At 38.4% G+C, this 27,256-nt stretch overlaps 1 protein-coding gene across 2 annotated transcripts; it reads right to left on the bottom strand.

Annotated features, from left to right (window-relative positions):
* Positions 1 to 1,093: 1,093 nt before the first annotated feature.
* HMGCR (3-hydroxy-3-methylglutaryl-CoA reductase) lies at positions 1,094 to 26,969 on the bottom strand. 2 transcript variants are annotated; one of them, XM_017848722.1, is made up of 20 exons: positions 26,837 to 26,969; positions 21,326 to 21,513; positions 19,651 to 19,762; positions 19,285 to 19,372; positions 17,987 to 18,071; positions 16,328 to 16,433; positions 13,720 to 13,826; positions 13,493 to 13,609; positions 12,919 to 13,079; positions 12,553 to 12,800; positions 12,266 to 12,444; positions 8,790 to 8,984; positions 7,959 to 8,117; positions 7,650 to 7,807; positions 6,745 to 6,850; positions 4,338 to 4,508; positions 3,857 to 3,997; positions 3,613 to 3,771; positions 3,028 to 3,182; positions 1,094 to 2,879 (listed from the first exon to the last, which is right to left on the bottom strand). In XM_017848722.1, exons 2-20 carry the CDS (start codon positions 21,488 to 21,490, stop codon positions 2,825 to 2,827), a joined length of 2,667 nt encoding a protein of 888 aa, XP_017704211.1. In that variant the 5' UTR covers positions 21,491 to 21,513; positions 26,837 to 26,969; the 3' UTR covers positions 1,094 to 2,824. The 2 variants fall into 2 exon arrangements, with proteins under 2 accessions (XP_017704211.1, XP_017704212.1); XM_017848723.1 differs by lacking the exon at positions 26,837 to 26,969 and adding an exon at positions 26,467 to 26,547.
* Between the last annotated feature and the right edge of the window lie 287 nt (positions 26,970 to 27,256).

Raw genomic sequence — 27,256 nt, 5'->3', positions numbered from 1 at the left:
TGGCCTTAGGGAGCAGCTGTTAGAAAACTCACATCCTGATGCAAGAGTGCCCATACCTCCCCCCGCAGCTCTCAAACTTGCGCAGGATGGAAAACAACAGCAGGGATGGGGGGTAGGAGGGCTGTGTTCCAGGCACACCAAAATGAAAAATGCAATCCGTTAAGCTTTAAACACATAATTGCAAACTAAATCATCTGCCATCTTCTCTTGGCTTCCAGTGTAGAGGTTACCCATTATTTTTGCTAACTGGGCAAAGTAATTAATAAATTCAAGACTTACCTAGCACAGGAGCAAACTTCGAGAAACACCGGTCATTAAAAAAAACTCCACAATGAACATAATGCTCAGGAGATTGGTATTGATGTGTTTTGTTGTTCTTTGTCCTCTTATCTAAACTCAGATCCTTCAGTGTGAGATGGGCCCCTTGGATTTAATCCTGTATCGTCTCCTGAAATCAAACATCCTGTTCTGCCACATGCATCTCATTGCTCAGCTTATCACCCAGGCAGAAAGCAGGCTTGAAGATCCTTCACTCTCTTCTGTCCAGCCTGTTCCACCCTGGAGAGGGCTGAGCATACAGGTGACCACAGGTCATTTCAGAGAAAAACAAACTGATCCTCTAGTATCTGGGCCTTGGTTCTTTCTTAGTGGCTCATACATACCTTTTTACCTCTAACTACAACAAAAATGTGTAGTCAATCATCTGATGTAAATTACTGACTCACAATAATTTCTAAAGAGGCCATCCTCAGCTATACTAAGCTGTACAAATTCCCCTCTCCAATTCAGCTCACACAGCTTAAATGCTTGCAATGGCTGTTTGGTTGTGGTTGCCCCTCTTCTCCTTAACTAGCCCTCCCACTCTCACTATCCAAAAGATGCCTAGTTGACATAAATCTGAACTAATCAAACGCTCTAAGAAAGCTGATTTTAATGCAATAGAATACTGTTATCAATGTTTTAGAGTTTGAGAATGGTCATGTGACTCCTCGCATGAATTACAGGTTACTACTATGACCAGACTTTACAAGCTTCCAGACCTCAGGCAGGGCTAGGATTAATCCAAAGAAAAAAAGGTTACTGCTTACACTTATTGGTATTAACTTCCTTTTCATTATTTACTAAAACTAGAAAAAAAGTATTCTATAACAAAATGTATACAATATAGTAATTGTACAAAACATTAATTTAGCAAGATATTAATTACAGTCCTAAAATGAACACTCAACATATTTTTCACTGCCACTTCCATGAAAAGCTCAGAAAAAGAGTCACTGGCTAAAAAGTCACAACAAAAACAATTTAAGCTTTACGTACAACAGAAAAGGTAAATCTTCCACAATAACACTGCAGACGCAATCACTAAGAGGCTCTCCATGCTGCTGTGGTTTACTGGAATGTTCTTCAGAGTCCATCTTCTGTAAGAGACATCATCAGCTTTCCAAGACCAACACTTGAAGCATTAGATGTAATACAAAATAAGGAGTTCTTTATTATTTATACAAAACTTGTACATTAAAAAAAAATTAAGATTCAATAACTCTGCTGATCCCCTGAGGAAGCTAAGAGCGTTCATGGGTCCATCAAAGAGCCCTCTGTAAATGTTTCAGTCACCAACCTCCTGGCCACAGGAACTAGGCCATTCACGTGGCTCCTTCACTGGCTCTGAAAGTCGACTTTCCCTTTCATTAGGCTCCGCAAGCAAGCCAGGGTTTCCTGGACAACCTTAAAGAACATTATCTTCTCTGGCCCAAGCTAGAGTATTTTATCAGTACACAAGTTGATTTTTATTTCTTGAACACTTCTAATAAACTAGCATAAGAAGCTTTATTACAACATATACAGATTTGATACAGTTTACAAAAAAAAAACTAGATTTTTCAACTAAATAAAATGTCTTTTAAGCAATTTTAAAGTTGGCTTAGAGAAATGGTATTTTTCTTTCAAAACTGTGTTTCTCTATTGATTTCTAAGGTCCCAGTCTTGCTTGCATTTGACACTCACCCTCATCTAAGCAACATTAAAAGCTCTGATATCTTTAGTAATGAATACAAAACCTTGTGTTTCTTAAAAGCCTAATGCTGAAAGACATGTTACAGCCAATCTAGACAAACATTTATATTTAAACAAAAGGCCTCTCTGAACAAATAGCCTGCGGAGATAAATGCAGTGATTTGTTTTCCTGACAGAACTATTTAGCACGTTTAACACATTATTCTGTAGTGTGGGAATAAGTGTTTCTTCCCTTGAAGAAAACAGGTCCCCTTCTGAAGAATAATGCTGATTACCCCCCAAAATCAAAATAGACCAGCACCAAATGAAGAATTAATTTACAAATATGAACTTAGCTCTTGCTTCTTGAAGTTCTACATCCCAGACTTAATAAATTAACTACAAAATCAGGAGTTTCATCAGCTACAGTATAATTTTAAAATCCATTTTCAATCGGCAGGGGTGAGGGAGAAAGTCAATTGCACTGATCACCATGAACTTCAAGAATTTCATCAAAACTTTTTTCCCAGCTTGTATTTGCCTTCAGAGGTGAGCTGTAGATTAACATCTTTGATGCTTTAACGTACAATATTCTTGCTGAAATCTTTCCAAAGAGCACAGCATGTAAAGCACTAAACTGTGTTCAGATCTGAGGAATCTGCATGGAAAGAACCTGAGACCTCTCTGAAAGAGTCAAAAACCAAGTGGTTGTCTCAGTGATCACATCTATTCATCCTCAACAAGCCAATGCATTGAGCTTTTTTAATTCACAGATTTTATGTTAGTCCTTTCAACCCAATGCGCGTGTTCCAGTTCAGAACTGTCAAGCTATTCAAGCTGTCTTCTTAGTGCAAGTTCCTTGGAGGTCTTGTAAATTGATCTTCGACCTATGGTAGAAAATGACAAAGTAGCAATATATAAATATCAGGAATGTAGAATTTTAACTTGGGACTACAGTAGCTGGGTAGTAAGTTTTTACACTGCATATTTTTTTAAATATAGGGAAAACATGTTAAATATATCTTTGGGTATTACCTGTTGTGAATCATGTGACTTTTGACAAGATGCCCTGCTGCCAATGCTGCCATAAGTGACAATTCCCCAGCCATTACGGTCCCACACACAATTCGGGCAAGCTGCCGGGCATTTTCCCCAGGATTATCTTTGCATGCTCCTTGAACACCTAGCATCTGTAGCCAGAGAGAGACACAGCAAGATTCACCCTTAAAATCATGAACAATTTCTTACTCAATCTACTAAAAACAGGGCAACTATAAATGGCATCAGAATAGAACTAGACTCCACTGGAAGTACTAACTTTCCAAGACTTGACAGCCACGACTGACAGTGCTAACATACCATAGCTAACATCATATTCACAGCCTGACCGGCAGTACCCTTTACTCAGTAGATGAACATTCATTTGCTCTCTTCATCTACTTTCTTATCTAAGCATAAGCTGAAACATGCTTATTTGGACACAATGGATTAGGCTGATATGACAAAAGAGTTTTGAAAAGACCAATTAAAATACAGAGGTGAGTGATACATAGTCTCAGCTAGAAAGAGAAACCCAGAGTCGGAACTAGGCGTGTGGACTCTATGCCTGATACATCATACCTGCAAACAGGCTTGCTGAGGTAGCAGGTTGGTCCCACCGCCCACCGTTCCTATCTCTATAGACGGCATGGTGCAGCTGATATATAAATCTTCATTTGTGGGGCCACTTGCTTCCATTAAAGTAATACAGTTTGAACTACCAACGTTCTGTGCTGCATCCTGAAAAAAAGAAAAGAAAAAATCTACAATATATTTCTTTCACTCAGAAAGATGTAAAAAGAGAAGTGGAGGCTGGAGAGCTCACCTGTCCACAGGCAATGTAGATGGCGGTGACAATGTTTGCTGCATGGGCGTTGTAGCCTCCTATGCTCCCAGCCATGGCAGAGCCCACTAAATTCTTGTTAATGTTGACCTCAATCATAGCCTCTGTGGTAGTCTTTAATACCTAGGAAACAGAGCTCTGTACATTTAGATGTTCCTCCAGAAGGTTCAGGGGAATGTTACTCAAATCTATCTTTCTGCACCTCCAGAAAACAAAGTTTAGATGTGGCCCCATTCAAGTTCTGTCCTCCATTAAAAAATAATAATTAAAAAAAAATCAGTAAAGTTTGTTCCTATGGATTAGATACACATAGACAGGTGGCAAGGTACAACAGTCATCTTTGATGGAAACACTGTCCCATATATTTAACTTTATTTAAAATGTTAATACTCCTTTACCCTAGTTTTAAATACAATTAAAGATTACAAAATAAAAAAGATAAGTTATCCATCCAGTCACTCACTTCTCTGACAACCTTGGCTGGAATGACAGCTTCACAAACAACAGATTTTCCTCTTCCCTCTATCCAGTTTATAGCAGCAGGTTTCTTATCAGTACAATAGTTACCACTAACAGCTAGAATCTGCATTTCAGGGAAATACTCATGAAGTTTTGAAAGTGCTTTCTCTGTACCCTGTTAACAAGAACCCAAAACACACACATATTAAAATGCATGAAATATTCATCCTTATGAGAAGAATTTATTTGTATCTATGATATATTTCTAAGTGTAATAACTATACTTCAAAGAAACTGAGCACAAAAGTAACAGCTGTTTTATTAACCATCACAATTACTTTCTTGGTCAGGTATAGATTCCTAATGTGTTTCTTTCTCGGTAAGAAAACCAAGTTCTTTGTAACCAAGTTCTTATTGTTGAATAGGATGTAGATAAAAAATGATAATGTTAAAAATACTCAATAAGGATACTCATATTTATATGTCACTGGGGAATGAGTAATAAATTCCATCTTCTAGTTATTCGGCTGTTACCTAAAATCCCAAGTAATGTAGTCTGTAAAGAGAAGTGGGTCATAAGAGTCGATCTTGTGAGGTGGAAAGTCGCTGAGCTTTATTACATAAAATACAAATAAGCTTTCCAATGACTTCCAATTAAATAGAATTAATTCAATTAACCACTCATACCTCAATAACCCAAAACATACTTATTGGCAATTTAAAAAATAATTTTATTGTGGTAAAACACATAAAATTTACCATCCTACCCATTTTTAGGTATACAGTGGTAAGTATATTCACACTGCCAAGCAACAAATACCCGGCACTCTTTTTTTTAAGTTCTGGGATATATGTACAGAACGTGCAGGTTTGTTACATAGGAATACATGTGCCATGGTGGTTTGCTGCACCCATCAACCTGTCATATAGGTTTTAAGCCCCACATGCATTAGGTATTTGTGCTAATGCTCTTCCCCTTGCCCCCAACACCCCGACATGCCTCGGTGTGTGTTGTTCCCCTCCCTGTGTTCGTGTGTTCTCACTGTTCAACTCCCACTTACAAGTGAGAAGGTGTGGTGTTTGGTTTTCTGTTCCTGAGTTAGTTTGCTGAGGATGATGGCTTCCAGGCTCATCCATGTCCCTGCAAAGGACATGATCTCATTCCTTTTTTATGGCTGCGTAGTATTCTACGGTGTGTATGTGCCACATTTTCTTTATCCAGTCTATCATTGATGGGCATTTGGGCCGGTTCAATGTCTTTGCTCCCAGAACTCTTTTCATCTCATAAAACAAGAACTGTGTACTTACTAAATAACAACCACCCATTTTCCCCTTCCCTAAACCCATGATAACCACCATTCTACTTTCTGTCTCTATGAATTTGACTATTCTGGACACCTCATTCAAGTGGAATGATACAGTATTTGTCTTTTTGTGACTGGTTTATTTCATTTAGCATACAGTCATCAATGTTTATCCATGTTGTATCATGTGCTATAATTTCCTTCCTTTTTAAAGCTGAGTAATATTCCATTTTATATAGACATAGACACACACACACACACACACACACACACACACACACACACATCTAATTTGTTGTCCATTCATCCAAGAATGAACACTTAGGTTGATTCCAGTTCATGGCTATTATGAAAAATGCTGCTACAAACATAGGTGTACAAATATCTTTTTGAGAACTGCTTTCAGTTCTTTTGGGTATATGCCCAGAAGTGCAACTGCTGGATCATATGGTAATTCTATTTTTAAGTTGTTCAACTGCCATACTGTTTATTGGCAATGCTCCTTGACTTTTGATAGGTTTATTAGGCTGTAAACCCCACATAAGTAGAAAATATCCTAAATTGAAAACGGACAGACGAATGGACGGGCAGACAGACAGATGGATGAACAGAGTCAGGGTCTTTCTACATTGCCCAAGCTAGCCTCAAGCTCCTAGGCTCAAGCTAACTTCCCGCCTCAGCCTACCGTGTAAAGAGGACCACAGGTATGTGCCACTATGCCCAGCTGTTTTTTTTTTTATTGCTTGTAGGGATGGCATCTCACTATGTTGCCCAGGCTGGTCTTAAACTCCAGACCCCAAGCAATCTCCTTGCCTTGGCCTCCCAAAGTACTGGGATTATATTGGTGTTCTTAAAGACGAATCTTGAAGTCTCTGGAAGAGGTCAGCTTCAAAGGTGGTCTCTTGACTAGATAAAGTTTTGAAATGTCAACACTAAGACTGTTCCCAGTCCTGAGTAAACTCAGGATATGTGTAATGCCAAGTCTAAATTAAATCTATCAAATGTAAGGAATACCAATCAACAAATGCCTGATTGATATAACATGAGTTATAGCAATCAATATTTACCTTTTAATAAAGTACTTTCAGATACTCTGCCTACACTTACCTTTGAAATCATGTTCATCCCCATGGCATCCCCTGACCTGGACTGGAAACGGATATAAAGGTTGCGTCCAGCTATACTTGTATGAAGTTTCTGTAGACGTGCAAATCTATAAATAAAGATGCAAAGATTGTATTTTATTCTTTATGTATTTATTTTTCTGAGATGGAGTCTCACTCTGTCACCCAGGCTGGAGTGCAATGGCATGATCTCAGCTCACTGCAACATCCACCTCCCAGGTTCAAGAAATTCTCCTGCCTCAGTCTCCTGAGTAGCTGGGATTACAGGCGCGGGCCACCATGCCCAACCAATTTTTGTATTTTGAGTAGAAACAGGGTTTCGCCATGTCAGTCAGGCTGGTCTCGAACTCCTGGCCTCAAGTGATCTGCCTGCCTTGGCCTCCCAAAGTGTTGGGCTTACAGGAATAAGCCACCGCGCCGTCACAATTATTTCTTAATAAACTTACACAGTTCACATAAAAACAAATGTGTTAGCTTGAACTATATTGTGGTTATCATTTGTATTGATTGTGCTACTTTATAAATTTAATTTTCTTTATTTAAAGTAAGTCTATTATACTAATACTTCTCTCCTATTTGGAAAATCTTTTTTTCTAAGACAGTTCTCTCCTAGGCAAAGTAACAGTCTAATCAAAATTACTAGCTCACACTTTTTTTTCTTACTAATTTACCTCTGTGGAGCTATTCATTTGAATCAAGATTCTTTTTCTTCCCCCCAACCAAGCATAAATATTACTCATTTTAAATGAATGGCTTTAAAGTTGATATTCTGTTGTGTGCTCTTAAGGAGGTAATATGTTAACAATTATGTTTGGTAATCACAGAAAATGACACTGGTTCTAAAATAAACAAATAGACATAAATGTACATACAAATCCACTCACACACCTGCTAGTGCTGTCAAATGCCTCCTTTATCACTGCGAACCCTTCAGATGTTTCAAGCCAGGCTTTCACTTCTGCAGAGTCACAAGCACGTGGAAGACGCACAACTGGGCCACGAGTCATCCCATCTGCAAGGACTCGGCTGCTGGCACCTCCACCAAGCTACACAGTATATGTTAGAGAAGCAAGCACATGTTACCCAAAAATGCTCATGCTTGACCTAAAAGGTATCAACTAATTGTCCTTAAAACTCTTCTCATTGTCTTGCCCATGATGTATTTTAAAACTGGCAAATATATAAATGCCAACTTACATCTATTGCTCTGCAGCCTCTATTGGTGCTGGCCACAAGACAACCTTCTGTTGTTGCCATTGGAACCTGAAATTCTTTTCCATCCAAGCAAAGGGGTCCTGCTACTCCAACAGGGATGGGCATATATCCAATAACATTCTCACAACAAGCTCCCATCACCTACAAGGTAAAGTCAGGCACCAAATGAAAATCTATATAGTAAAATGCACAAAAACTCATCTCAACTTGTCATTAATAACTATCTTCAAACATAATCCTTTAGTATGTATGTATTCTTTTTTTTTTTTTTTTTGAGACGGAGTCTCGCTCTGTCGCCCAGGCTGGAGTGCAGTGGCCGGATCTCAGCTCACTGCAAGCTCCGCCTCCCGGGTTTACGCCATTCTCCTGCCTCAACCTCCCGAGTAGCTGGGACTACAGGCGCCCGCCACCTCGCCCAGCTAGTTTTTTGTATTTTTTAGTAGAGACGGGGTTTCACCGTGTTAGCCAGGATGGTCTCGATCTCCTGACCTCGTGATCCGCCCGTCTCGGCCTCCCAAAGTGCTGGGATTACAGGCTTGAGCCACCGCGCCCGGCCTGTATGTATTCTTTTAAACAAAATTTTAATTTACCTTTAAAAGTGTTTAAAATACTAAAATCTTTGAGTAATGACTATAAAACAGGAAAATATTTTAATTTCTATGACCTACATCATAAGCAGAATAAAAAATTAGGGTAAAATGATTTAAAAGGAAAATGTTTTATAAAACTATGTACATACATGAAACTAATCAAGAAAAGAAAAAAATTAAAAACATACAAAGCAAACTTCTCTTAATCAAGAAAACAACATACCAAGGAGTAATTATAATCCCTGTAAGGTAGGTACTGCAGAGAAGAAGGTTCTGAAAGCTTTTTGGAAAGTAACTGTCGGCGAATAGATACACCACGCTCATGAGTTTCCATCAGAGTTTCCAACTTGTAGGCTGGGATATGCTTAGCATTCACTAACTGGATGATCTCAGCATCACTAAGGAATTTTGCACCTTTCTAAAGAAATGGAGAAAAAAATGAAATTGGGTTTAGAGAGAGAGATGAAACAGAAGGCTTGAAGGACTGTATTTCATGTTATAAACCATTTAATATAAACAATGCTAAGTTAAAATAATGTAATTTTTAAATTAAATCACTGTAGTTTTTAAATAAAAGATACCTCCGGGGCCGGGCGCGGTGGCTCAAGCCTGTAATCCCAGCACTTTGGGAAGCCGAGACGGGCGGATCACGAGGTCAGGAGATCGAGACCATCCTGGCTAACACGGTGAAACCCCGTCTCTACTAAAAAATACAAAAAACTAGCCAGGCGAGGTGACGGGCGCCTGTAGTCCCAGCTACTCGGGAGGCTGAGGCAGGAGAATGGCGTAAACCCGGGAGGCGGAGCTTGCAGTGAGCTGAGATCCGGCCACTGCACTCCAGCCTGGGCGACAGAGTAAGACTCCATATCAAAAAAAAAAAAAAAAAAAGATACCTCCGCAAAATAACAATTCATTTTAATACAAAAAATGCCAAACAAAAATAACATAAATACCATATCATTAGATTTTACAATACAAAGACAGGCTTGCGCTAATACACCATAAAAAGAAAAATAAATGTGAATTTAGCAAGGTTTCAAGTGTGTGTCAGATGTAACCGCTATTGTTTAAACTCTAGTAAACTTTCTATTTTTAATATCCTGAACAGGCAAGATATGCACATGGTTTAAAAACTAAATATTAAAAGAGATATAACAAAAAGTCTTCATCCCATCTCTGTCTACCATCTGCCCAGTTCTTTGCTACCTACACATAAATAGGTACCACTGTTTTATTGTGTATCCACCCAGAGATTTTTATGCATGATTATAAATACACACACACACACACACACACACATATATATATATACACACACACACACACATACACACACGCACATATATGGGTATAAATTCACACAAGTGTTGGGCCAAAGGGTATGAACATTTATAATCTTATAAATGTTTATACTTTTTACAAATTTATTAATTTGAATTAACACTGTCCAATTGCCTTCTCACCACCAACGTAAGAAAAGACCTTTCCAGGTTGGGGGCAGTGGCTCATGCCTATAATCCCAGCACCTTGGGAGGCCAAGACGGGCAGATCACCTGAGGTCCAGAGTTCGAGACCAGCCTGACAAACATGGAGAAACCCCGTCTCTACTAAAAATAAAAAATTAGCCAGGCATGGTGGCGCATGCCTGTAACCCCATCTACTTGGGAGGCTGAGACAGGAGAATCAATTGAACCTGGGAGGCAGAGGTTGCGGTGAGCCAAGATCACGCCATTGCACTCCAGCCTGGGCAACAACAGCAAAACTCCTTCTCAAAAGAAACAAACAACAACAACAAAAAAAAAAAAAACAAGAAAAGACTTCTCCCGACAACCTCAATAGAGTATGTTATTAAACTTTGGGATTATTGCCAATCTGATGAGTGAAAATATCTCAAGTATAATTTTAATTTGCATTTCTCTTAGGATGAAGTTAATCACCTTCTCACATTTTTAAGAGCCATATGTACTTTTTTCCTGACAATAGACTGATTATATTATCTGCTTTTAAAAAATGAGATAAAAATTTAGTCTCATCAATTTGCAGGAGCTCTTTATATATTACAGATTAGCCCTTTAGCCTTTAAATATAAATTGCCAATATTTTCTCTTAGTTTATTAGCTGTCTCTTGACTCTGCTTGTGGTGGTGATATACAAACATATGCATACACACATATATACACACACATTCACAATCACCACTCTCCACAAAACTGGCACCAGTAATTCACTTTTGTGACTACTACCTGTGGGTTTATTCAAGGATCTCTGCAAACACTAATATTAGTCTAATTTTTCAAAAGAATAGTAAGATAAACATTAGCTGGTTTATGTATTGTCAGTGCAAATTCATTCATTCTCTTAAAGTTTACTGAGCACCTATGAAATCCAAAGCCTTCTCAAGACATGGACTTAGCCTTCTAAGAGCCTGATTTCTAATAATGGAGATATTCATCTAAATATGATATAAGCAACAAAGTACAACTGCCATTAAAAATGCAGTCTCTATATAAAGGATGCTTCAGAAAAGAAAGGTTACTTCTGTTTGGCAGAATTGAGATAGATTTCATAGGTGCTAGCATTTGCCCTGAAGGTGTGAGCACCTGGAGATGGGGAGGCACGTCAGATGACAAAAACAATAGAAACCCAGAGTTGGGAACTGTGTTTAAAGAACAATGACTAAGTTCAGCTAAAAAGTATATGATTAAAGAATGTAGGCCGGGTGTGCAGTGGCTCATGCCTGTAATCCCAGCACTTTGGGAGGCCATGGCAGGCAGACCACTTGAGGCCAGGAGTTTGAGACCAGCCTGGCCAACATGGTGAAACCCCATGTCTGCTATAAATACAAAAACTAGCCAGACATGGTGGCACATGCCTGTAATCCCAGTTACTCGGGATCCCAGCTGATACACAAGAATCACTTGAACCTGGGAGGTGGAGGTTGCAGTGAGCCAAGATGGTGCCACTATACTCCAGCCTGGGTGACAGAGTGACACTCTGTCTCCCAAAATAATAATAATAATAAAATAAAATTTCATTTGTCAAGTATACCTCAATAAAACTGGTGAAAAATTACATTTTACCAATAAATGTATTAAAATATATTTAAAAGAAAGAATTAACCATATTAAGCAGACATGGATGGAACATGATTATTTGCATGAAAGCATGAGTAGATTGATATGGTCATGTAGGTAGAAGACCCTGTTCAAATCTCAAAAACAAAAGCAAGCTTACAAAATAAAACAAAACTTTCTTACAAAAGTTTACAAGCTTACAAAATAAAACAAAAACTTTCTTCTATCTTTGAAACTTGTCTCTGTGTTAAACTCTTTCTAGGCCTCAACACACCTATGAGAATACAGCAGTCGCTCATCTCTATGATAAACAGTAATAAACTAGAAAGAGTTTTGACTCTGGAGTCAGAAAATCTTGGACCCTGCTATGAGCTTTACCATTTCCTAGATGTACTACTCGGGGAAATTAAACATACTGGAGCCTCAACGTTCTCATCTAAAAAACAGATAATTCTACCTACCTCTCAAGATTGTGGGAAATAAAGAAAGAAGATAGTATCTGTTAGTTATGTTACATGGTGCCCAGAACTTAGCTGTAGTGTTCAGCAGATACTAGATTTTTCTTCCTTGAAAAAGCTCCTTTGTAATGAAAAATGCCACGTTGGAGTTTATGTATCGTCCTCACCTCTGCATTCCCAAGTATCTGTAGACATTCTTCGTTAGGCCGAGGTTCCCCGGGAAGTTCAATTTCAGGTTCCTGTGTCACCAGTACTGATGAAGTATCAAGTAAGGAGGAGTTACCAACTACAAATGTAGCTTTGTTTGGGGTATCTGTTTCAGCCACCAAGGGTTTTATAACCTCAACTGTTCAAGAGATCAAAAGAAATCTCACAACACGGCACATAATTTTGAAAACAGACTACTTTTTGAAGAAGCAATGAAGGACTGAAAGTGAAGAGAATAACAAGTTACCTTTTCTTTCTCGGTTTACCCCTGTCTCTTCCTCTATTGAATCACATTTCTGGTTATTTCTGACCAGCACAGGTTCACGTCTACAACAGTTGTCTGGGACTTTCTTTTGTGTCACTACAGGAGATGTGATAGGGTTTTTTAACGAGAGTGTAGATTCTGTCTCTGCTTGTTCAAAGAAGATGTACTTGACAGCCAGAAGGAGAGCTAAACTTAGGGTAATAACTTGTTCAATATCCATGCTGATCATTCTAAATAAAATAAAGCAAATTAAAATATTATTCAGAAACGTAAAGGATACAATCTAAACTTGTATTAGCATAGAGTACTATGATTAATATATCACAAAGTAGATTTCAGTTAACTTACTTAGAGAGATAAAATTGCCAGAGGGAAACACTTGGTTCAATTCTCTTAGACACATTTTCATCCAGTCCTAAAGAAACCTTAGAAGTATCTGCTGTACTGTTTTGAGGAGAAGGATCAGCTATCCAGCGACTGTGAGCATGAACAAGAACCAAGCCTAGAGACTGAAATAAAATTTTAAAAATAATGTGTCCTCTGCATATCAACAGAACTTAAATGTCTTATCCCTAGCAAACAGACAACCAGCCATTATCTCTCATAGCTTCCTCTTACCATGAAAAAAAAAGCCCCAAGTTTGCTATGCAACTAAATAAAGTAGTGACCCCCCTGAACTACTGAAAACATCCCAAAGAACAGGCTTTCAAAGGGAGATAAGGTGGAGGAACTTAAAAAGTTTGTTTAGGAGAGAGGGGCTAATAAAGACCAGGAGCCTCAAAGAAATGAACACATTAAGAAAAAAAGGAAGAAGGGGGTGCAATATCATTGAATGGGCCAAAAATTGTAGAAAATAATAAATCTTAAAAAGAATGAGATTGGAAGTGAGGATACTAAAAGGAGAAGAAAACTATGTCATTACCATAATCATCTTGACCCTCTGAGTTACAGGGTTTGGCTTATTTTCTTCTTCTTCTAAAACTCGGGCAAAATGGCTGAGCTGCCAAATTGGACGACCCTCGCGGCTTTCCCGAGAAAGCTACAAATTAAGTCAGTGTGACATTAGAAGGTATTGATTCTGTTCAGGTAAACTGATGTAAGCAGAAATACTACTCTTCTACTAGTGCCATATGTAAGAACTGGTCTTACCTCTAATACCAAGGACACACAAGCTGGGAAGAAAGTCATGAACACGAAGTAGTTGGCAAGAACTGACATGCAGCCAAAGCAGCACATAATTTCAAGCTGACGAACCCCTGGTTAGAGAAAAATTAAAGATATAACTAGTTAAGTGTATGTATTTTTGATGCTGCATGTATCACAAGGATATATTTGTCTTCCTGCAGGTAGACAAATACATGAAAATATCAATACATTAAGCTCCTTGCCATTTACTGGAAATAGAATTAGCAACTCAGAGGTGATGCCAAGCCTTAGGGAACAGCAGGAATAACTACAGAACTCTCTAAGTCCCTCAAGGGCAAAGCTCTTGCCTTCTCCCATGTCCCCAGTATCATAATGCCAGGCAGAATGGTAGTGTTTAATACACAACATAAACATATGTGTTTCCAATTCCTTTTTGTCAAGCAGTAGTGCCTTGTTATGAAATAAGGAGAGCGCAGGCTACTCTAATGGAGCAAAACCCCAGTTACACTATTGATCTAATCCCACTTGTTAGGAGAAAAGCAATTTGCCAATTAACCAAGGATTTTTTATATAAGTGGAATATCCTGCCAGTTATGCCAGTCCTGATATAAGATCAAAATAATTATTTTTTGTGTACCAACAAACTCTAATTTCAATATAACCTCTATGATGGCTACTGAAGTTCTTATAATTTTGGTTATTTCATTGATCTGTTTGGAAAATGATATAATACAAAATGGCAACTCAAGATTAAAAATTAACAAACATATTCCACTACAAAATGCTTAAGGTATCATTTGGTAATCTCAAATAGAAAACAACCAAATTATAGAGGCTAGAAGAGACCTTAGATTACCACCAAATCTTTCTCTCTCACTTTACAAATAAACTTGAGCATAATATAAAACATATTTCTGATGTCAAACATAACAATGCTTTGAAACATAAATTTAAATTGTCCTATAAAACTGCTCACAAAACTCAAAGTTGTATTTTATTTCCTAAATTTTAAGATATCATTTGACTGACTAGAACAAGCATATATTGTATTTTTTTAAATTCCACAATTACCCTCAAATGTGGAAATTCAAGAGGCTACACAATCACAATAACAAAAGCATTATAAATCAAACTACATTTTAAATGGTAACTGAATATCTTTACAAACTTGAGGCCATCAAAACCATACTTGACCAATGCTTTCATGACTTGACTATCTACTATTTCTCTCTGCACAATATTCACTCATCTTGTTGCCATATGCTCTCCAGGCATTCTTCCTTACTGTGTCCCCAGATAAGTCTCTCTATACACAAAGAAACAGCACCAATCCACATGTATCCAAGAAGCTAAGACTTTCTACTTTTTGTACGGGCTTTTTCAAAGGGTTACTTCCAAGTTACTATGTGTTAAATCTGTCCTTTTCTACCCTAACCCAAATCTCTAATTACACCATTTCTGTATAGCTGTAAATGTCTCACTGCCTTCTCCAACCACAAATCTAATCACTTCCTTTGTCTACTTCTCTGACCATATCATGACAAAACTCATCGCCCAACTGCTTTTCACATCATTATTATTTCAATAAATAACCCCATGGTTTCATGGCCCAACTATTACTTCCTGGCAAATTCTCTTCTCACATATTCTTTTGCTTGAATAAAATCATACAAGTACATTTTCACCTTATCAACACTTTTTCTTGAGTGTAGTGGTGGTTACATGACTATGTCATTATCAAAACTCATAAAATTGTACTCCCAAAAGTAAATTTTAAGGTAAGTAAATTTTTAAAATTAAAAAATATTTTATCTGCTAAATAAAATCTTTGTTGAATAAAAGAAGAAATAACTAAATAATAATTTACTCTCAGAAAGTTAGAAGCAATATTACATTTTTAAAATACTATCCACTGAAAAGGCCTAAACTAACGACAATAATTTACACCCTTAAAAGTTAGATAATTTACTTCTGAAAGAATGAGGCATCTCATTGAGGGCTCTAAGGTACCAGGAAATACACAGTAGTTAACTAAGTATGGTCTTTATGAGAAAGCCATAAAATATAGTCCTAATGATTAGGAGACCTTCACACAGCATAATATATTCCTTCTGGCAAATTTCCATGCCAGGCTGTAATTTTTATTCTACATAATGAAGTCCTATGTTTGATATTAATATCTAATTCTCTACTATCCAAATTAAGAATGAAGAAACGTGTTGAAGCTAATGCTGGGTGCTTGTTGAGATGTACTGCTTACTATTGGATTAAATATTTCCAATCACCTTATTAGGTGAATCTTACTCAGATCTGTCCAATTCCTGACTCTTTTCTCCATACAGATAATTAAAACACAAAAAACCAAGTCACCACTTGAGTCTAAGTAATAGCAGGGCCTGGAAGGTGTCTTGCAGACCAACCTTGGAACGTAATGTTGGTTAAAAAACCAAACAAAAGAAAGCAAATGAACAAAAATATCACAAATATAATAAAAAATTTTAAGAGTAATTTAAAAGTCAGAATTTAACAATAAATAATACAAATCCAAGATGTTCTTTTTCCTCTTTAGTGACATACCTATTTTAAAATATGGCAAAAATTGCCTACAAACCTGACATGGTACCAACTCCAATCACAAGACATTCAACAAGAGCATCGAGGGTAAACGTTGGACCTAAAATTGCCATTCCACGAGCAATATTTTCCCTTACTTCATCCTAAAACAGATCAAACATATCAATGAGGGCAAGGGACAAAATAACTTTTCTAAATGTTAGAGCATCCTATGGCTTATATTAATATCAAATTACTATTCAAAGAGTAAAATATACAATATGATAAAACTAACAGGTATTCAAGATAGAAAGTATAATGGTAATATGACGGATTTAAAAATGAATTTTTTTTTTCTGTTTTGAAATGGAGTCTCACTTTGTTTCCCAGGCTGGAGTGCAACGTGCAATAGCTCGATCTTGGTTCACTGCAACCTCCGCCTCGTGGGTCCAAGCGATTCTCCTGCCTCAGCCTCCCGAGTAGCTGGGATTACAGGCACCCACCACCATGCCCAGCTCATTTTTGTATTTTTAGTAGAGACAGGGTTTCACCACATTGACCAGGCTGATCTCGAACTCCTGACCTCAGGTGATCTGCCTGCCTCAGCCTCCCGAAGTGCTGGGATTACAGGGGTGAGCCACTGCGCCCAGCCAAATTTTTAAAAAAGAACGTATAGTGCCCTGATTCCCTTTCCACTGAATAAGATATTTCTTAGGAATATTCCTTTGAGGTCGTGCATTAACTCTGTCATTTAAATCCCACATAATTAAATCCTACAACATTCTATATTTTTGCCTACCATGGCAGAAGCTTAGTTGCAAATTTTTTATGAGATCATATTAGTATTAATAAAACCAAACTCATTTCCTTGTTAACATGTTCAAATGATCATACACATTATCAATAAATAATCAGGGCAGAATTGTGTACTATTTTATACTCAAGATGCTCTGATATAATATTGTTAAAAAGGTTAGGTTCTTCAAAGTGATTAATGAACATTAAGAAGAAACTTAAAATAGGAAATAACACCAGTGTTAATTTAAGGGATTTAAAAATAAGTCTGACCAGGCACGGTGGCTCACATCTGTAATCCCAGCACTTCGGGAGGCCGAGGTGGGTGGATCACTTGAGGTCAGGAATTAAAGACCAGCCCGGCCAACATGGCAAAACTCCGTCTCTACTAAAAACACAAAAATTAGCCGGGGATGGTGGTGCACACCTGTAATCCCAGCTACTCGGGTGGCTGAGGCAGAAGAATCCCTTGAAGCCAGGAGGAGAAGGTTGCAGTGAGCCAAGATCTCGCCACTGCACTCCAGCCTGGGCGACAGAGTGAGACTACATCTCAAATCAATCAATCAATCAACCAACCCTGGGGTTCTCGTCCATTAGATCCTGTTCTGCTCTCTGATGTGTTTCACTAGGAAAACACTCTTATTTACCCAAAAATTTTTACCATAATTTCTGAAAACTTTCAAAAAGAAAAATGGAGGCAATTCCAAATTCCAGTAGCTACAGAATCATAATTGAGTTGTTAGATAGAGGGGACTGTTCCTGGGGCACCTATGGAGACCCGTCTTGGGACTTGAGAATTAAACTTAAAACTTTGTGCAATTCTTAAATCTTGAACTATGAAGAAACTCTATTAATCCTTCCTATTAATGTAAACTGAAAAAAGGAATACTATTCACATTCCTATCTTATAAATAATACTTACCTGTGAGTTGGAACTGAGGGCAAACTTTGCTAATGCACTTGCTCTGGAAAGGTCAATCAGAAGGAGAAAAAAAGGCAAAGCTTCACTGGAAAAGAACAAAATCATCAGATAAATTTAATGAGAAAAAGTATGATTTAAAAAAAATTCTTCTTAGAACAAAAACTTTCCCCCTCTATATTGTATGATCCTGTAGTATGTGTACCTTTCTGCAGACAAAAAGGTATACCCTATATTTCTTCGGCATCCTCAAAGCTAAACATAACAGTTGCTCAAAATATTTGTTAAAATATTTTAATGTTAAAATTTAAGTATATTTACATTTAAACACCTTTTGATAATTTTGTATCAAAAGATCATCCTTGGTAAAAAGTACCTCCTTGGATTACCATTAGGGAAAAAAAGTGGAATATATAAAAATTTTCATTAATCACTACCTGTGGAAGGATAAACTAAACAAACTCTCTGGAAACTAAATTGGCAATGATAGCACTAAAAAGCTCTTAAAAAAAAAAAAAGTAAAACCACTGTCTCACTCCTAGGAATGTATCTGAAGAAAATGATTATGAATATGAACAAAATGTAGTTACAAAACATTCATCACAGAGTTGTTATTAATGAAAAAAATTAAATAACCTAACAGTCCAACATTAGATGATTAATAAACTACAAGATGTTTAGACAGAAGAGAATACATATAGCCGTTACAAACAATTTAGTTTAACATTAAGGACATGGAGGCCGGGCACAATGGCTCACGTCCATAATCCTAGCACTTTGGGAGGCCAAGGCAGACAGATCACTTGAGGTCAGGAGTTGGAGACCAGCCTGACCAACATGGCGAAAAACAGTCTCTACTAAAAATACAAAAATTAGATGGGCATGGTGGCAGGTGCCTGTAATCCCAGCTACTCAGGAGGCTGAGGCAGGAGAACTGCTTGAACCCAGGAGGTGGAGGTTGCAGTGAGCGAGGATCGTGCCATTACACTCCAGACTGGGTGACAAGAGCAAAACTCCGTCTCAAAAAAAAAGGGACAGGGAAAGATGTTGATAAACTATTATTATGCATAAAGAAATTATAAAACAATATATATGATGTCAGATATTTTCTTTAAGTATAAAAACAGTAGAAAAGGATATATGCCAAAATGTTACTAGTTATGAAAATTAGCTAATAGTAAAATTATACAAAAAAATTCCCCTTATTTTCTTAACTTTTGAAAATGTGCCTTTGCAGCATGGAGAAGAAAAGTTTTAAAATGTATGTTGACAGAAAGTATATTTAGGTTTTAAATACTTACTTCAAGCCTGTCAATTCTTTGTCTAAGAAGTGAATGACAACTGTACTGAATACAAAGCTTGAGAAAATTGTGAAGAGGCCAGCAATACCTAAAATGACAAAATTCAATACTGAAAACCTTTATCCTTTACTACACAAATAATAACAGTCTCAAACAGTATTCTGAGATAATACTAGTTTTCTCCAAATTATTAAGGTCTCAAATTTCAGAATGTCTAATTGCCAATAATAAGGAAACTATTAAATGCATGTAGCACACTTTCAGCAACACACATATTTCCAAATACATGATTTGAATGAACAGGTTTATTTCTACAGCACATCAAAAATTTAATGACACCAGAAGTTAAACATGTAAAACTATTACCCAAAATATATTTTGATCCAAGTTGACGTAAATTCTGGAACTGGAAGTAAATATACAGGATTGCTATGCATCGTGTTATTGTCAGAATTATAATGTCACTGCTCAAAACATCCTAATAGGAGAGAAAGAAAAGGAAATTCCAATAGCTCTGACTTTTAAAATAAGAAATCAAAACTAATAATTTTTATTTTGCATGTGCAATTCATTTATATATTGTCATGAGAACATAAATGTAAGCACACTATAAGTCCAATAAAAATATCAAACATGCATACCAAAAATTAAATCCAACTTTTAATCAAACCACTGTGGTAAGCCAATACATCACTGCAATTTTTTTTTTGAGACAGGGTTACATGCTGTTACCCAGGCTGGAGTACAGTGCTGCAATCACAGCTCACTGCAGCCTCAACCTCCCAGGTTCAAGGGATCCTCCTGCCATGGCCTCCAAAGTAGCAGGACTACAGGTGCATGCTACTACATCCAGATAATTTTTTAAGTTTTTTGTTTTTGTTTTTGAGATGGAGTCTTGCTCTGTTGCCCAGGCTGGAGTGCAGTGGTGCGATCTCGGCTTACTGCAAGCTCCGCCTCCCTGGTTCACGCCATTCTCCTGCCTCAGCCTCTTGAGTAGCTGGGATTACAGGCGCCCGCCACCATGTACGGCTAACTTTTTGTATTTTTTAGTAGCGACATGGGTTTCACCGTGTTAGCCAGGATGGTCTTGATCTCCTGACCTCGTGATCCACCTGCCTTGGCCTCCCAAAGTGCTGGGATTACAGGTGTGAGCCACCGCGCCCAGCCTTTAATTTTTTTAAAGACTGGGTCTTACTATGTTGCCCGGGTTGCCCAGGCTGGTCTTGAACTCCTGGGCTCAAACAATTCTCCTGCTTTGGCCGCCAAAAGTGTTGGGATTACAGGCATGAGTCACTACACCTGGCCCACACTCATTTTTGACTATTAGTTACTTATAAAAGATGTATTTCTCAAATAAAGTCAATTACACTCATTGAAGAGAAAGCAAAATATTGTAATTTCGCAGTGCATTCGCATATAAACAGAAATTTTGAGGTAGTTCCTAAGCCATACTAGATTCTACTCGGCCGGGAGCGCGTGGCCTCAGCGCCCTGGAAAAAAAAAAAAAAGAAAAAAAAAAAAAAAAAAAAAAAAAAAAAAAAAAAAAAAAAAAAAAAAAAAAAAAAAAAAAAAAAAAAAAAAAAAAAAAAAAAAAAAAAAAAAAACAAAAAAAAAAAAAAAAAAAATCCCAGCACTTTTGGGAGGCCAAGGCGGGTGGAATCCAATGAAGGTCAGGAGATCGAGACCATGCCATGGCTAAGCAGCAGTGAAACCTCGTCTCTATTAAAAATAAAGCAAAAAATTAGGCCGGTGGGTGGCAGGGGCCGCCCTGTAATCCCAGCTACTCGGGAGGCTGAGGCAGGAGATATGGGCGTGGAAAACCGCAGGAGGGGCGGAGCTTGCAGTGAGCGAGATGCGTGCCAGCTTGAACTCAAGCCTGGGCCCGCAGGCCGGAGACCACCCTCTCAAAAAAAAAAAAAAAAAAAAAAAAGTTTTCTCCATAACTTTTAAAAAATTATGTGGTCCCATATAAGGGCTTAAGGGCTCTTTAGAAATTGAAAATGTAATTTACTTTAGTCAATATCAAATTAACTTCACTAACCTCTTCAAACTTTGGACATTCATAATTCCAACCACAGATCTTACTGTTACCAGTAAACATGTTCATGGACATCATGCAGATGGTCAGTGTCACTGTCCCCACTATGACTTCCCAGGGATGGGAGGCCACAAAGAGGCCATGCATTCGAAAAAGTCTTGACAACATTGTAGATACAGAATCCGTGGATCCTGGAAGGAATATCAAGTGTGAACACTTAGTATACAGCTCATTGTATTTTTAGGAAAAGATTTTAAGGAAAAGTGTGCTATACAGCTCACTGTAGTTTTAGGAAAAGATTTTAAGGAAAAGTATGCTATAAACCCTGCTTTGTATGCACAGTGTCCTATACATATGACTATTTGATACTATTCTTTATAATTCTGGAAAATAATTATAAAATTAAGAGAACTATGTTATTACTTCTTCACTCAAACAATAAATCCTTTACTACTCACTGGCAACCAACTTTAAAGCAGCCATTTCTTAAAATTTGTATGAATTCAAACATTTAAGATCAAACCAGGTAAGTAGCTCAACCTTATTACCTGAGCCTTGCAAGTAGAAGAGCAATCAAGCAGAAAACACAAGTGAGAAACAGCTATTCACATTTTCTAATTACCTAGATATAAAATGCATGTTAAGTATCTTCTTGATCATCTACATTCTGATTACACAAAAGGTAAACACCAAAGAATCTACTTGTTGAGTGTCCTGCTATAAATCATGTTAGTTTATAAGATCCTCAAGGGCAGGGACCTCTTGTACTTTTTCATTCCATAAAACATGGCAGAATGTCACTAGCAAAAGGATGTTTAATAAAACCTTCCTAACATTGCTGTCAACAGAAAAAAAGTCTTTTCTGATAGATGTTTCTACATTAATAAAACAGGGTAAGAATTTTGCTGTGGTGGCTGCTTTTCTTCTAGCAGAATCATCAACAATAGTGCTAGAAGACCAGTAGAAAAGCATTAGACGTGAAAAGCTCCCAACTTTCACAACTAATGAAAAGCTAGAACAGTAGAAGAGGATGACTGGCTGAAGTATCTGTATATAGCATTCAAAAAAATTCCCAATAGAACATATACAAGATTTTCATCTAGTGACTACCATGACTAAATTTCCTGTTTGCTAAATAATAATTCTGATATTCTGATTTTGAAAAAAATCTTGTATTACCATTGGTCTCCACAAATAAACCTGCAAGTCTTACTTCTTTCACTAAAATTAATGCCTGTGATAAAGCATATTAGTAACCTGCAAAAATCAACCAAAAGACTTAAAAGTAAGCTCATTAACTGCCACTCTAGCAAGAATTCAAATGAATCTCACATTTAGTAATAACTAAGAAAGTGATTCATCTGTTGAAGACAGACTATAAAAAGGCAATCAAGTAAGTGAAACAAAGCACTTATCTATTTATAAAGGGTTAGGGGAAAGACAGAAAAAAAAGAAGAGTAGCTTTAAGGAACCAAAGCAAATATCAAGTGTCATCTCTCACTGCATCACTCCATGTTCTCTACATTTCAGACATACTACACCACTAGCTGAATAGTTTTCAAACCGTTGATCCACAACAACTGGATCAATTAGATCATGACATCAATTTCATCAATAAGAACAAACATTTTTTTTTTTTTTTTTTGAGACGGAGTCCCGCTCTGTCCACCAGGCTGGAGTGCAGTGGCGCGATCTCGGCTCACTGCAAGCTCCGCCTCCTGGGTTCAAGCCATTCTCCTGCCTCAGCCTCCCGGGTAGCTGGGACTACAGGCGCCTGCCACCGCGCCCGGCTAATCTTTTGTATTTTAGTAGAGACGGGGTTTCACCGTGGTCTCGATCTCCTGACCTTGTGATCCGCCCGCCTCGGCCTCCCAAAGTGCTGGGATTACAGGCGTGAGCCACCGCGCCCAGCCAGAACAAACATTTTTAAATAAAATTAAATAGAAAACAATATTATAAAAAATAGCTGTTGGGTAAGCCAGGTAGTATGGGTAGGTATTATTTCTTAAAACTAGGTTTCAAGAAACTATACATACGTAAGTGTGTGTCTGGCTTTTAAATTAACATGTATTTCCTACTGTGGGTCACAGTTTTAAAAAGCTGTAGGTACCTAAAGGAATATAAATGTGGCGTGTACCTGCCTGTGTTTACTCATGCTTTTTCAACCTTCCACCCTGAGTCTGATTCATCAATTTACCCTCCAGCACCTTGCACTCACACATAGCATTGCTCAACAAATGCTGGCTTAAATTCTTAAACTATAGTAGCATGTGTTTTATGACACATCTTGAAACAGACCTAAAGATGACTTTTTTTAAAGGCACCTAGATATGGATGTAACCCATGCCCTCTAGTTTAAGGCTAAATGTAGAGCATTCAGGGAACATATTAATGGAGTATGGGAAGGAGAAACATTTTACATACAGGTTGAGTATCCCTTATCCAAAATGCTTGGGACGAGAAGCGTTTCAGATTTGAGAAGCGTTTCAGATTTGGGATGTTTTCGAATTTTGTAATATCTGCATTACATTTACTAGCTTAGCACCCCTAATCCAAAATCCAAAATCCAAATTCCAAAGGCTGCAATGAGCATTTCCTTTGAATGTCAGGTTGGTGCTCAAGAAATTTCAGATTTTGGAGCATTTCAGATTTCAGATCTTCAGATTAGAGACAGTCAACTTGGAACTATCCTGGAAAATGTACAACAGCAACAAAATACTTTCTATTAAATTAGCAGGTACTTGGACTTAAAATATTGGAAATCTTTAATCAAATCTTAGATAAGAACCCTACTTAATTATAACCAAAAGACTCACTAAAAGTAAAAGGCTAGATTTTCATGATGGTATTCTATCACACAATTTCTTTCTTACATTTAAAACACAACTCTACCAATTGTTCTACAGGATCAACTAGCATCGAAGTTCCAGAAAGTAAATTAACTATGTGTTTCAAAATTAGGTCAAAATTATTTCTAACCCTCTTTCCCTGCAAAAAAACACTTCAGCTCAGATTTTTCCTCATTATGTCAATCAGATTCATTATTATTAAAAAGTTAATTCATTTGAATTAAAATCTTAGCTGCAACCCTGTAGGAACACTAACTTGTGAACAAATTGGTTTAACATCATAAACCCATAATTATACATTAGACACATTATGTATTCCCTCAAAAGATTTTATGGTGGCATTGTAATTCTGGGACTTTTTTCCTAGGTGTAAAGTCATCTTTGCATATTCAAGGAAAAAAATTACACATGACCCTGTCAGCCATCCCTAAACACAGAAAACCCCACCTATTTGGAAACAAACTGAGCAATCTTATAAGGGTGTGTCAAAAGCAACCATAATTATAAACAATCTCATTTCTCATGAACATCCTCCCCATTGCCCTGTGATTATGCAAAGCATTTACATGCCATAGAATCCAATCTTCCACCTTCATCAGCAGTTGCAATTGGAACAAGCAGGCTACAGGATAGCTCCTGCAAATTGAGTTGACAGTATTTATGCAACACTGCAATAAAAATTAATTTCACTTAAATAAACAAAACAAATAGGCAAGGTATGCCTTACTTATTCAGACTAAAAAGTATGCTGCAAACGTTTTACAGATTCTTTAAAAGAATGGATAATGCTTAAATGTCAATCCAATCTGCTACAGAAACCACCTACCACGACCAACTGCAGAAAAGGATGTTTCGGCATCCTACTTCCTCCTACTCAGCACTCCGCCTGCATTGACATTCCAGTATTTGATTATATACTATCTTATAGTGTTCTCAAATTAATTAAATGTGTACATTTTGTCTCTTTGAAGGCAAGAACTGCGTCTTATATGGCAGTCATTTTCAATCCCAACAGGATCTAGCATTCTGCTGTTCAAGCTGGTATTCCAGAAAGAAAGAAAGAAAAAAAAAAAAAAAAATCTTGCACTGGCAATCGGGAAACCTGGATTCTATACCCAATTAGCTCACATTCTATTACATGCTGTTTTAAGTCATATCTCTTCTCTTCATTCACTTACGAAGCTAGAGCTCCAAAGTTCTCTGACAAAGGTAAGTATTAAATGGAATCATACGAAACTGCTATTTTGTAGGTTAGCTGAATTTTAAATACTGGCAATTTCACATGGGTCAACCTAAGTAGACCACGTGATTCCATAATGTGGCTATCTATGGTCTAGAAACTAGACCATAAAGGAATAATACAAAGAGTGTGTGGATGCTAGGCATACTCACAGACTTATCTTGAAATGTTTATCCCAAACACCTGACAATTTTCATGTTAATGCTGTAACCTATGTGCAATTTTGTTTAACCTTCATGTTACTAATTCCCATTTGTCTTGACCACCAAGTTTATCATAAGTTCTGGAAGAACACCACAACAAAGCAGGCCTGCAAAATCCAGTCTATGCCCAAAGTACTGTCCAGGCCTTTGCTAGATTATCTCTAAATTGCAAAATGCCTTTCATTGCATGGAGACGAAAATAAATTCATAAGTAAACAAAAAGTACATTCTCTACCTTGTGGGACGCCGAAATCATGCACATTTAGTATAGCCCAGAATTAAATGTTTCCTACGACTCTGCAGGACCATGTCTAAGAAGGCATATCCTCAAATCCTGAAATATTTCAAACGACTACTTAAGAATGGAGTACATCGACCTCCTCCTACTGCAGAAATTAACTCTTCTATATTTCTTTCTACAAGGTACATTTTTCCTAAAACAACATCAGCACCAAAGAGACTACGCCCCTTATCAAAAAAAAAAAAAAAAGAAGAAGAATCTTTTGAGTCCTTGTGCGAATCCCCACGTTGGGTTCCGCATCCTCTCAAGCCGTTCTCCTGTAAATAACCGGACACATCTACACCAATCCACGGTTCTTTATGGCTCTAAGTTAGTCAGCAGCATTTACAGAGATCTTTCCCGTCACGTAAAAGAAAGGCGCGAACGAACAGCAGCTCCTGGGCGTGAATGCCCGGATCCAGCAGCCGCGCTTCTCCCGTCTGCCCTGCGAGCTGACAACCCAGAAGCCCCACAGACCCCTAGTATTTCTCGAATCCAGGGGCCTCCGAGGTCACCCTGCCTGACACCCTTTCCGCCCCGATTATCGCGACCATGCAGCCAGCACTGCTTACTCTGAACAGGGCCGATGAACGCGGCTACGCCCCGCGGGTCCACAGATGATGACCGCAGTCACCAAGAGGCCAGACCGCCGCCCGCCTCTCAAGCCCAGTTCGGGACCCTGGGTTCCTCCGACACTGGTGCCGGTCGCCGCTCGGCCTGCCGGGCCTCAAGGACATTCCTTGCAGTCCCCGCGGGTCCGGGCCGCCACACCACAAAGTGCAACCGCAGCACCCTCCAGGTCCGCAGGAGCTGCCGGCAGCCACTTCCCAGGGCCGAGGGAAGCTCCAGAATTGCCACCAAAATAGCCCAAACCCCACTCCCACTCATCTCGCCCCGCTCCCCGCCGCCCCGGCCCCGCTTCTTGGCCACCACCCGCCTCACCTCCAGATCTCACTAGAGGCCACCGAACCCCGGCACCGGTGCTCCGCCCGTCTCCAGTCAACGGAGACACGGAGCGGAAGGAACCCTAGCCTTACGCACGCGTGGAGCCGGACGAGCCTTCGACCAATAAAAGAGGATCGTTCGATTGTCTAGCCAATCGCCTGGGGGCTGCTCGGCCTGACGGCGCTACGTCACGAACGGTCGCCTTAACAACCGCCCACAGCTCTCTGCAGGGCCAAGAACAGGCACCGCACCATCTCTCACCACGGCTCGGCCAACCAATAGCCGTTCGAGTCCCAGCAGTAGGGCCTGCCTATTGGCCCTAGAGCCGTGGGGGCGCAAGCATGGCAGCTGCCTAGGCGAAGGCGATAGGGGACCTGGCGGGTGGAGTGTCCCACAGCCCCAGGGCCTGACCCGTGG

This window comes from Rhinopithecus bieti, unplaced genomic scaffold, assembly GCF_001698545.2.
Source record: "Rhinopithecus bieti isolate Rb0 unplaced genomic scaffold, ASM169854v2 scaffold_30918, whole genome shotgun sequence".
Classification (NCBI taxonomy): domain Eukaryota; kingdom Metazoa; phylum Chordata; class Mammalia; order Primates; family Cercopithecidae; genus Rhinopithecus; species Rhinopithecus bieti.
This window is presented reverse-complemented; position numbering and strand designations above follow the sequence as displayed.

Bases quoted from the DNA above. Each gene is read 5' to 3' on its own strand.
- HMGCR (XM_017848722.1), bottom strand. From the start codon at position 21,490: ATGTTGTCAAGACTTTTTCGAATGCATGGCCTCTTTGTGGCCTCCCAT. The intron at 13,827-16,327 runs GTTTGTAGGCAA...TTCTCTAACCAG, and splicing joins TGGAGTTGGTACCATGTCAG to GGGTTCGTCAGCTTGAAATT. The intron at 12,801-12,918 runs GTAAGTTAACTG...TATTTTATTTAG, and splicing joins TGGCAATTTTATCTCTCTAA to AATGATCAGCATGGATATTG.